The sequence below is a fragment of the Geotrypetes seraphini genome, chromosome 8 (genome assembly GCF_902459505.1).
Source record: "Geotrypetes seraphini chromosome 8, aGeoSer1.1, whole genome shotgun sequence".
In the NCBI taxonomy this organism is placed as follows: domain Eukaryota; kingdom Metazoa; phylum Chordata; class Amphibia; order Gymnophiona; family Dermophiidae; genus Geotrypetes; species Geotrypetes seraphini.
In genome coordinates this window covers 94,102,392-94,115,041 of record NC_047091.1, presented here as the reverse complement: position 1 = coordinate 94,115,041, position 12,650 = coordinate 94,102,392, and the positions used below count along the sequence as shown (strand labels likewise).

Sequence of the window (12,650 nt, the reverse complement as noted above, 5' to 3'; positions counted from 1 at the left end):
CCATTCAAGGAGATTGATACTAAGACCATGGGAGGCAGCCAGGCTGTCTTTTGCAGTCCCTGGCAATCCCAAATATTCAACGTTGGGGGAGGGGGGGTTATATTTGGCCACTGGCAATGGATATCTGGGTCATGGTTTGCCACAACGGACTTAGCCCGCCGAGCTGATATTCAGCTGCTGCCTGGCATAGACCTGCATTTTAGGTGGTCTATCTAGCCACTAGCCTTAGCCGGCCACCGATGAATATTGGTGGTCACCGTACAATCTGGGGAATGGGAGATAGCCGGCTATATGCTATTTGGCTGGCAGGAGGAAGTGGACATCTCTCCTTTTTTTGTGTGTGTGTGGAAGGTGGAAGATAGGGGTAGGGGATGGTTTGGAGGTGGGCTGCCTGGCACAGGAGGGGCCTCTGTTGGCAGAAAGGAGTGAGCATCCCTCTTGCTATTTTTTCTCATGTCGGGGGTGGGGTCGACATGGCAGAAGGGAGTGAGCATCCCTCCTGTCATTTTTGCTTCCACAGGGGTGGGGGTTATTTCCCAGTGCTGGTGCATCATGAGGATGATGGGGAGGGTAGTCATTGGCATGGGGGGAGGGGATGCTTTTTTCTTTTTAATGAGACAGGTATTGTGTGTGTGTGTGTAATACACACACAGCATCTGTGCCCATTAGAAAAAAACTATTGGTGACAGGTAAGTGATTGGTCAGGTTTTTTTAGATCACTAAAACCCCTAGGTATTTTTGTGCATAGCCAAGCAATGTTAGTGCATCAATCACTTGGCTAGTTTGCATGGGGTTCTAGCTAATTTGCATTGCTGGATTGGAAAATGGTTGAGCGAGGGGAAAAACACGCGGTGAGCCATTTTGTGTGATCGTTGCTAAAGCAGTCAAAATTGATTTAGCAATGATCGCTGACTTTAGTGCATCTGGGCCTTGGTGAGGCAAGACTTCCTTTGTCTGAACCCATGCTGACTCTGTCTCATTAAATCATGTGTGTGAGAATTTGCAGGAGCCAGTTAAGAAGCCACTCAGCACCGAGCAGGAGCGCCAAAGTGTGCTCCTTCTCGGTGCTGCTCAGCAGCTGAAGAAACCCGATCTTGCAGCAGCTACCTTCGATCGGGTTAGCAGTGGGGCAAGAGCGCGGAAAGCTTGCTCCTGCCCGCTGCACCTCTGGACCACCAGGGATCGGCAGAGGAGATATGAGGACAGGGCAGGGAGGGGGATAGGGTGCAGAGCCTGGTGGTGGCCTGCAATAATTCTGGGAGGGGGGGCACTAGCCCGGGACCCCCATTTTTGGGCCAATTTTTGGCCTAAAAATCCCCGTTTATATTCAATTATATACAGTATAGCATTGTAGAAAAGCAACATACATACAGAAAGACAAAAAAATGACACACTGAAGAGTAAGGGGATTAAGAGAACAGAAAAGGAGAATCAGGAGTCTGATGTGCCTCAGTGACAATTTAAGGAAGATTAAATGCCAATTTGAATAATGAAATCTTTCCCTTAGAAAAATCTGATGGGTGACAATGCACCTCATTGGGACTCTTACCCTGCAAGATCTGGAAGCCCATGCTTAAGAGGGCCACAAAGGAGGCCACAATCAAGCATTTATTGAGTGTGACTCCTTCCCAGGGCTCGTCCTCCTTCACTGGCCCCAAGGTGCTGGGCTCAATCTTCTTCATAGCGATCACAGGCTTGGTCTTAGAATCTTAGGGTAAAAACAGCAAGGAAAATTACACTAATAATTTATCATTTCAGTGTAAGAAAACAAAACCAGGTTAAAAATAAAGAATGAACCATGCACATTTTCCTTTCAGTTACAACTTGAACTTTTCAGTTTCTTACAGCCAGAAATCAAAGTACAGGCTTTTGAAGAGCACCTGTTTTTAGGTTTTTGGGAAAGCTCATATAGATAGTTCCTGATAATAGTCTTCCTTTTTCTCTGGATTTGGGGGGGGGGGGGGAATTCACTAACCTTACGAATCCGATCTGTGGATGATCCGATCCGATCCGATCCAATGCCGGGTGACTGATTCGCCAAGCCTCCTCATGCAAATTATTGCAATCGGAGGCACGCCCCACAGTGACTACACGGATCGCTGCAGAGTTATTCAGATGCATGCGCAAACCACGTATCATATTTTGTGTGTTCATTTTTTATATATACAAAAATTTATAGATTGTTGATGGGTGACTAATCAAAGCAGTATTTTCAGTATCACCCTTGTTTTGCCATTATAATTCCCTTTCATAATAAGTTTAATGTTTAGTATTAAAATGCCTAGATTGTATAAAGATAATAGAATATTTATGGATACATGGAAAACTCTCTTATATGTTGTAATTTAACACCTATTCCAATCTATAAATCAACAAATCAAACTATATGGTTAAACTCCAAGATTCAAATTGGCAGATTTAAGGTCATCTGGAAGCACTGGATGATTGCAGGTATACGAATTTTGGACGATGTTATTTCAAATGGTAAGCTGCTTGACTTTTCACAGTTGCAACATAAATAAATCACAAAGCTTTAGATGGTTGCAACTGAAGCAGGCTATTCAGGAGGGGTTCCCTGAATGGAAAAATCTTAATAATCAGTATAGTCTGGAGTTTTTATGCTTTCAGGTGGACTTCTTGGGCCACCAGGCTGCACAGTGGTATAAATTGATAAACGGATTTGTAAGAAAAAAAACCTAAAAATGGACGTAGGGACATTTGGAGCATTGAGATAAAGCATCAAATTACTGTGTCTCAATGGCCACGAATTTGGTCTTGGAGAATGAAATGTACAATGTCCGCATCTATGAGACAAACTTGGCTTTTCCTTTTACATAGAGCATTTTGGACCCCAGTTAGATTACAAAAGTTAGATAGCTCTAAGTCTAATAGATGCTGGCATTGTAATCTGGAAGCAGGGACTTTAGATCATTTAATATTTCATTGTTCCTGTATCATGACCTTTTGGAAATCAATTTGGTCTCAAATTAATTGTTTACTAGAAAACAATGTAGCATTATCATATGATACAATTATGTTTGGTATGTCAATGAGAACAAAGAGTCAAATTTCATCAAGCAACAATAAACTTTTATTGATTATGACAGGAGTCACCATACAACATATCACCAGTAATTGGAAAAATTACAGTAGACTTAACTATACCTTCTGGTGGAATTCGTTATGTCACATTTACATAGTAACATAGTAACATAGTAGATGACGGCAGATAAAGACCCGAATGGTCCATCCAGTCTGCCCAACCTGATTCAATTTAAATTTTTTTTATTTTATTTTATTTTTTTTTTAATTTTTCTTCTTAGCTATTTCTGGGCAAGAATCCAAAGCTTTACCCGGTACTGTGCTTGGGTTCCAACTGCCAAAATCTCTGTTAAGACTTACTCCAGCCCATCTACACCCTCCCAGCCATTGAAGCCCTCCCCTGCCCATCCTCCACCAAATAGCCATACACAGACACAGACCGTGCAAGTCTGCCCAGTAACTGGCCTAGTTCATCGCTTTGAATTAGAGAAAGCGATTAATCAAGAATAAATAATAAACTTGAAACTTAAACTTGAAAACTTGAATATTTAATATTATTTTCTGATTCTAAATCTTCTGTGTTCATCCCACGCTTCTTTTAACTCAGTCTCAGTTTTACTCTCCACCACCTCTCTCAGGAGCACATTCTAGGCATCCACTACCCTTTCCGTAAAGTAGAATTTCCTAACATTGCCCCTGAATCTACCACCCCTCAACCTCAAATTATGTCCTCTGGTTTTACCATTTTCCTTTCTCTGGAAAAGATTTTGTTCTACGTTAATACCCTTCAAGTATTTGAACGTCTGTATCTCCCCTATCTCTCCTTTCCTCTCTAGGGTATACATATTCAAGGCTTCCAGTCTCTCCTCATACATCTTCTGGCGCAAGCCAAAATGGAAAGAACAATTGCCATACAAAAAGAGAATTATAATAATTTTAAAAAGATCTGGGGACCATTGACAAGTTATTGCAATGATTAGACACCATTTTCCTCTGAAAGTATATGTATGCATAGGGTGGAGGGTTCTTTTAAAGGTTCAATCAATAGATAAGAATATAATATTTATACAATATTTTTTGATTAAAATATTTGAAGGTAAGATGGTTGGGGGTATAAATTTATGTATTTATGATGTTATTATAAAGAAATTCAAGTGTTGTATTTTAAGTTTTAACTGATATATTATTGTGTACTTGATGCACGATGGAAAAATGAATAAAGAATTTAAAAAAAAAAAAAGGTATTCAAGCAGGATACAAATTTTAAAATAAAAGGGATCCATGGTGCCATAAGCCTTCATTCATAATTAGCTTACTTTGCTGCCCTTTTTTTAAACTCCATTTTAGTTTATTCCAGCCATCATAGATCCTATTCTCAGCCAGGAAAGCACAGTTACTTATTGTAACAGGTGTTATCCAGAGACAGCAGGCAGATATTCTCACGTATGGGTGACGTCACCGACAGAGCCCTGTACGGACCACTTTAAAAGTGCATCACCACTTTAAGTCTTTACAAAGTTCACGATAGCCCGAACCGTGCATACGTGAGTGTCTTCCTGCCCAACATAGGGTGTGTGGTCCCTCGGTTAAGATAAGCCAGCTAAGAAGCCAACTCGGGGAGGTAGGTGGGTTGTGAGAATATCTGCCAGCTGTCCCTGGATAACACCTGTTACGGTAAGTAACTGTGATTTATCCCAGAACAAGCAGGCAGCATATTCTCATGTATGGGTGACCTCCAAGCTAACAGAAATGGGATGGTGGGAGTGTTGGCCTTTAGGAGAATAAATTTTGTAATACAGATTGGCCGAAGTGCCCATCTCGTTAATTTATGAACTGAGGACCAGGTGGCAGCTTTACAGATTTCCTCAATGGAAGTAGATCTGAGGAAAGCAACAGAAGCTGCCATAGCTCTAATTTTGTGGGCTGTGACACGACTTTCCAGTGCCAGTCCAATCTGAGCATAAAAGAATGAGATGCAGGCAGTCAGCCAGTTGGAAATCGTTCTCTTGGAAACAGGATGCCCCATCTTGTTAGGATGAAAAGTTGGAGAGATGTTCGATGTGGCTTTGTCCGGTCAATGTAATAGGCCAAAGCCCGTTTACAGTCTAAAGCAGTGATTCCCAACCCTGTCCTGGAGGAACACCAGGCCAATCGGGTTTTCAGGCTAGCCCTAATGAATATGCATGAGAGAGATTTGCATATGATGGAAGTGATAGGCATGCAAATTTGCTTCATGCATATTCATTAGGGCTAGCCTGAAAACCCAATTGGCCTGGTGTTCCTCCAGGACAGGGTTGGGAACCACTGGTCTAAAGTATGTAAAGCGGTTTCTCCAGCTTGAGAATGAGGCTTAGGAAAAACACTGGTAGAACAATTGACTGATTGAGATGAAATTCAGTGACAACTTTTGTAAGAAACTTTGGATGTGTACCCAGAACCACCTTGTCATGATGAAAACTGTGAAGGATGGATCTGCTACTAATGCTTGTAACTCACTGAACCTCCTAGCAGAGGTGAGAGTAATAAGGAAGACCACTTTCTAGGTGAGAAACTTAAGATGAGCTGTGGCCATTGGTTCAAATGGTGACTTCATCAAACTGGAAAGGACCAGACGACAGATGGTGGCTTCACATTGAAAAGTCCTTTCATGAATCTGGAGACCAAAGGATGAGCAGTAAGAGGTTTACCCTTGACTGGCGTGTGAAAAGCTGTAATAGCGCTGAGATGGACTTTGACAGAGGTAGATTTGAGACCAGAATTAGACAGATGAAGCAGATAATCCAACACCAAATTCACTGATAATAAAGTTGGATCATGATGATGAAGAAGACACCAAGAAGAAAACCGAGTCCACTTTTGTTGATAACATTGCTGAGTGGTTGGTTTCCTGGATGTATCAAGAATTTGACGAACAGATGTAGAAGTGATTCCTGATTCTGAGTGAGCAGAGTAGGAAATACTGGAAGAGGTATGGGCTCCCTGGAGCCGAGTTGAAGTAGAAGGGAGAACCAATGTTGCCTGGGCCACCGTGGAGCAATGAGAATCATGGTGGCTGCTTCTCTCTTGAGTTTGAACAGAGCTCTCAACATGAGAGGAATTGGAGGGAATGCATATAGAAACAGACCCGTCCAATCCAGGAGAAATGCATCTGCTTCCAGACAGAGAGGAGAGTAAAGTTTGGAGCAAAACTGGGGCAACTGGTGATTGTGAGGAGCCACAAACAAGTCCACTTAAAGAGTGCCCCATTGAGCAAAGATGGACTGCATGGATATTCAGTGCTGGTGCCACATATGGCCAAACATTGAATATCTGGGGCTAATCTAGCTGGTGATGGTAAGCATAAAAAAAATATATATATATATATATATATATTTACCATCGCTGGCTGAATATCAGGGGAGAGGGGGGATTAGAGCATAGCTTCTCTAAGAGGTTCAAATGGCACTTTATCCAACACCATTTAGATCACAAGGAGGCACTACAAGGTAACAAGGGATTCTAAATAGTTTGATCCCTCTGAGAAATCTGACTGCCTTTAGATGTGATGCCAGGGAACAACTTGTTATCACATCTCTATAGCAAGAAACAGCCACAATCTGTAGCTTAAGGGAAGTTAAGGCCAACCCCCTGTCTATATCATCCTGCAAAAATCCAAAATCTATGAGACAAATGCTCTTAGAGGTACACTATTCTAATCTGAACACCATTCTTCAAAGATCAGTCATACCCTGAAAAAAGCTAATAAATTTGAGCTTTTCCTAGAATGCAACAGTATATCTATAACCTTGGATGAGTAACCCCTCTTACACAGTCTCACCCTCTCAAAAGCCAAGCTGAAATGCAGAACCGAGGTGCATCCTACATTTGAATTGTTCCCTGGACTAGCAGATTGCCCGCCAGAAGCAGAGGAAGGGAATTGTCTACTCGAGGCCTCATGAGATTTGCATATCAGAGACTTCTTGGCAAATCCAACACTAACAGTACCACAGGATCTGGGTGACTCTATCTTCTATATGGCACAATCCACCAATGGCCAAGGAGATAACACATTCAGCAAACTCTTTTGTTGCCACAGATGAATCAGATATCTATGCCCATTGATCACAAGTCCCTTCTTCTGCTGAAAAACCTTGGCACTTTGACATTCCTGCTTAACACCATGAGGTCTATCACTGGAGTGCCATACTTCCACACTATAAAATTGAAGGCATGGTCTACTAGATTCCATTCTCCAAGATCTAAGAAATCTAATCTAAACCTTAAGTTTATATACCACATCATCTCCATGAGAATGGAGCTCGACACGGTTTACAAGAACTTAAAATAGTGGGTAGAGAAATCTACCTGGATATTATGCACTCCAGCTACATGAATTGCTAACAATTCTTGAAGATGTTGCTCTACCAGGACATAAGAATCCTCATCTCTGCCAACACATCTCAAGCCTTGGTCTCTCCTTGGCAGTTGACAAAAACCACTGCTGCAGTAGTTTTGTTCTGTATAAATAGACTGCATTCTTCCAGGGATAAATGCATACCATATTTTTCGTAAGACACACTTTTTTCATAAGACACACTTTTTCCCCCCCTAAAAGTGGGTGGAAATAAGGGTGCGTCTTATGGAGCGAATATAACCCTCCCCCTGGAGGGACAACTTTTGTCTTATTGGCCTCCTCGAAACGCTATCTGATAGCACATCTCTTGTCCACTTTAGAGACCTGGTTGCAGGCAGAGCTGCCATTGTCTGCTAGCCGCTCACAGACTGGGCAGGCAAATGGAAGACAAGAGCAGACATCATAAAAATACATAAACAATACAAAATGCACAAGGGAGCTGCTCTGAGGGAGGAGGAGAAAGAGGAAGACAGCTGCGCTTCTGGGAGCAAGACGATGACGGCGAGGTGCTGGATTTAACCGGCGGCACTAGAGATAATTTCCATCCGCCCTTCACTGTCCATTTCCCTTCTCAGCCCAGAGCAGCCGCCGCCCAGCTCCTAAGATCAGAGGGAGTCGAGAAACTCCCCGTGAGAAGCCGGCACCTGAGGTGCCAAATGTAAAACTCCCGAAGAGTCCTGAGAGGAGCCCTGAGCTTCCGAGCATAAAAATCCCCAACTGGAGCCCAGAACTGCGCATCAAACACCCAGTGCCCGGTAGCATCTCAGAGGAGCCTGCCAAGCTGGCCCCGCCTGGCCACAGGGGCCTGTCCAGATCCGCAGTTGACCTGCTGTACTGGCGAGACATAAAGAAGACAGGTAAAGTGTTTGGGGCCAGCCTCTTCTTCCTCCTTTCCTTCACTGTCTTCAGCATTGTGAGTGTGTCTGCGTACATTGCCCTGGCTTTGCTCTCTGTCACCATCAGCTTTAGGATATATAAAGGCATTCTGTAGGCCATCCAGAAGTCAGATGAAGGCCATCCATTTAAGACTTACGTAGATTCCCTGCCTGCCTCTGGGTGGGGGGCCCTGCCTGCCTGCCAGTAGGCCTGTCTGCCTGTCACTAGGTCACTAGGCCTGCCTGCCAGTAGTCCACTGGGCATGCCTGCCCTGTTCCCTGTTCCTGCCTGCCCTGTGCCCCGTCCCAGCCTACTACTGCAGACCACCAGTGGGGGGGATAGGGTGCAGAGCCTGGCAGGGAGAATTTGGTTCAGAATGTTTTTTTTCTTGTTTTCCTCCTCTAAATCTAGGGTGTGTCCTATGGAGCGAAAAATACGGTAGTCTTTATTTCCGAGTGACCAAGAGACCTCTATCTCCAACCATGTGGCCTGGAATACCTTGTCCTGACAATTGGCTCCCCAGCCTCTCAGGCAGGCATTTGTCATCACCAAAACCCAGTTCAACATTTCCAAATTCATTGCAGAGCAAGTTGTAAATAGGAGTAACAAATATTGTTTGAAATGTCTATATGTAACTGCCAGAAGCCCAAGAAATGAGTTGGGAGAGTTAAAATATACTGCACTAAATGAAAAGATAGATATTGTAGACATCTCTGAGACCTGGTGGAAGGAAGATAATTAATGGGACACTGACATACCAGGGTACAAATTATATCGTAGTGATAGGATGGATTGTATTGGTGGATGTGTGATTATACATTAAAGAGGGCCTTGAACTGAATAGATTAAAAATTATGCAGGGCACAAAACACATCTTAGAATCCCTATGGATATAAATTCTATATGTAAAGAGGAAAAGGATAGTGATAGGAGTGTTCAGATCTATACAGATACAGAAATGTTATCAGAAGTTATGGAGGCTAACAAACTGGGTAACACAACAATAATGTGTGATTTCAATTACCCTGATATTTATTGACTGGGTAAAAGTAACATTAGGGCATGCTAGAGAGGTAAAATTCCTTGATGAAATCTTTTATGGAGCAGTTGGTTCAGGAACCAAGAAGAGGGAAAACAAGTCTAGACCCGATCCTTAGAGGAGCACATGATTTGGTGCAGGAGGTGATGGTGATGAGGAGAATGGTAAAAAAGAAACTTAGAGGAGCAGCTGTAAAGGCCAAAATTTACTTCAGGTGTGGATGTTATTCAAAAATACCATCCTGGAAGCCCAGACCAGATTATTCCATGTGTTAAAAAAGGAGAAAGGAAGGCCAAACGACAGCTGGCATGGTTTACAAATGAGGTGAAGGAAACTATTAGAGCTAAAAGAAAATCCTTTAGAAAATGGAGGAAGGATTGGACTGAAAATAATATAAATGGCAAATCAATTGCAAGGCACTGATAAGGAAGGCAAAGAGAGACTTTGAAAAGAAGACTGTAATATGACACTCCGTGCTTCCTATTTTACTCTGGTTGACCTCAATAAATATGATTTAAAAAAAAAAAGAAGACTGTGTTCAGGCAAAAACAGTAAAAACTTTTTTAGGTATATTAGAAGCAAAAAGCCAGTAAAAGAATCAGTTGGACTGCTAAATGACGAGAAGCAAAAGGGATGGTAAGGGAAGACAATGCCATAGCGAAGAGATTAAATTAATTCTCTGCTTCAGTCTTCACCAAGGAAGATGTAGGGGAGATACCAGTGCCAAAAATGGCATTCAGTCTTGACGAGTCAGAGAACGAAAGCAAATCTCTGTAAATCTGGAAGATGTAATGAGGCAAATTGCCTGGACCAGATGGTATATATCCCAGAGTACTGACAGAATTGAAAAATGAAAGTAGTATTAATGGGTACACCATGGCTGTCCAAGTCCGGTCCTCGAGATCTACTGGCAGGCCAGGTTTTCAGGATATCCACAATGAATATGCAGGAGAGAGAGATTTGCATACCAAGAAGGCAGTGCAGGCAAATCTCTCTCATGCATATTCATTGTGGATATCCTAAAAACCTGGCCTGCCAGTAGATCTTGAGGACCGGACTTGGGCAGCCCTGGTGTACACAATCCATTAAACTAATTGACAGGTGAGATAAGGATCAGGAAATCAGAATTCACTTCTGGGTTAGATCCCACTCAGGCCCCACCCACACTTCATCCATGCCCCACCCACTGTCCATGCCCCTCCCACTGTAATGAATGGTGGTAGCTTTATCCAAGCTCTGCCCTCTGCCTGTCCCCAAAGTAATACCTCCCCTATCTATATCACCGGAAATGACCCCTGCTGCTTTCTGATGATGTCAGTGGAAACAGGGATTTTTGAACCTGAAAATGCAAGTGACTGCTATTGGAGTGTACAGTCATCACCAGAAGTAGTTTAATAAAATAGAAAACAGACCAATGTTACCCCCTATTAAAAGACAGAGACTTTAAGACCTAATGTTTAGAGAGAAGTTAGCAGTCTTGTGATAGCAGAGTGGATATTATTACAGCCACCTGAAACAATCATGAAGAAATTTTACTGAAGAGCATTTACCTTTTAGTTACAAATACATCTTAAAAAAAGGCATGTCCAAATGTGCCCCGATGACTGTTTGAGGGGGGGTAGCAGTTCTGTTGTCATGGTGAGGGCTTAAAGGAAATGATGTAGCAAATAACACATGATAAGAACAAGCACTTATACACTTCCCCCTCCATATTCACGAATTCCGTATCTATGGATTTGCTTATTCGCGGTTTTAAACAAAAAAAATTATTTTCATTTTTGGGCTATTTTAAGCTCTGTAAGCCCCCCCTTAAGCCTTACCTGGTGGTCTAGCGGGTTTTTGGGGCAGGAGCGATCTTGCCATGCTCCTGCCCCATGCAGATTGCTCACAGGAAATGGCTCGAGAGACTACGGGAGCTCAAGGCAACCATTTTCTGTGAGTGATCTGCACGGGGCAGGTGTGTAGGAAGATCACTCCTGCCTGAAAACCCGCTAGACTACCAGGTAAGGCTTAAGGGGGGGCTCACAGGGCTAAAAAATAGCCAGGGGAAGCGGGGGGTTAAGGGCAGAACTGGCCCGAATATTATTCGCGGGCCCCTAACCCCCGCGAATACGGAGGAGGAAGTGTAGACTGTAGAAAGAACAGGTGATCACAAGCTGTGTTATACCAAGTAGCTAGTGGGGACAGCATAAAGCTAAGAAAAGACAGGAAAGCAGAAACCAGAGACTGGGCCCTACACAATTAGAATTAAAAATAAAAAGCATTTCTATTGGGGACTCCAAAGCTTGAAAAAGAGCACAATACACATTTAACGAACAATATGGTTACAAAGATGAAAGGATTCAATAAAAACTGTCTTCAAGTAAACACAAATATAAATATTTTTGCATACAAAGGATGTAACATCCATAAGAACCAGTGGTCCATCGTGCCCAGCAGTCCACTCCCGCGGTGGCCCTTAGGTCAAAGACCATTGCCCTAACAGATTAGCCTTACCTGTGTACATTCCGGTTCAGCAGAAACTTGTCTAACTTTGTCTTGAATCCCTGGAAGGTGTTTTCCCCTATAACAGCCTCCGGAAGAGCGTTCCAGTTTTCCACCTTTCTCTGGGTGAAGAAGAACTTCCTTATGTTTGTACGGAATCTATCCCCTTTTAACTTTAGAGACTGCCCTCTCATTCTCTGTATCTTGGAGATGATGAACAACTTGTCTTTATCTACTAAGTCTATTCCCTTCATTATCTTGAATGTTTCGATCATGTTCCCTTTCAGTCTCCTCTTTTCAAGGGAGAAGAGGCCTAGTTTATCTAACCTCTCACTGTAAGGCAACTCCTCCAGCCCCTTAACCATTTTAGTCGCTCTTCTCTGGACCTTTTGAGTAGTACCGTGTCCTTCTTCATGTACGGTGACCAGTGCTGGACGCAGTATTCCATGGCCCGGTACAGCGGCATGATAACCTTCTCCGATCTGTTCGTGATCCCCTTCTTAATCATTCCTAATATTCTGTTTGCCCTTTTCGCAGCTGCCATGTATTGCGCGGACGGTTTCATCGACTTGTCGACCAGTACTCCCAAAAGGCCAAATGGTGTTGTCACTGAGGTTTTCGGGATATCTTCATCCTTCATAGCCAATTGGAAGTACCCTGAGGTTAAGTCAAAAGATGAAAACAAATTGGCTTCTATACTGGGCTCCCAGCACAGTAAAATAACCCCCGTTTTTGGCTGCAGTTATTTTCCCATCATTTTATGGTCATAATGTAACTTGCACTGTGCACCCAGTGTTCACTGCAAAGGTTTTTACA

At 42.9% G+C, this 12,650-nt stretch overlaps 1 protein-coding gene across 3 annotated transcripts in view; it reads right to left on the bottom strand.

Annotated features, from left to right (window-relative positions):
- JSRP1 (junctional sarcoplasmic reticulum protein 1) overlaps positions 1–12,650 on the bottom strand; it is an 86,204-nt gene that overhangs the window by 10,820 nt on the left and 62,734 nt on the right. For all 3 annotated transcript variants that reach the window (XM_033953833.1, XM_033953831.1, XM_033953832.1), the window contains exon 6: positions 1,550–1,708. In XM_033953833.1, coding sequence (XP_033809724.1) covers positions 1,550–1,708 — 159 coding nt within the window. The remainder of the gene's footprint in view (positions 1–1,549; positions 1,709–12,650) is intronic.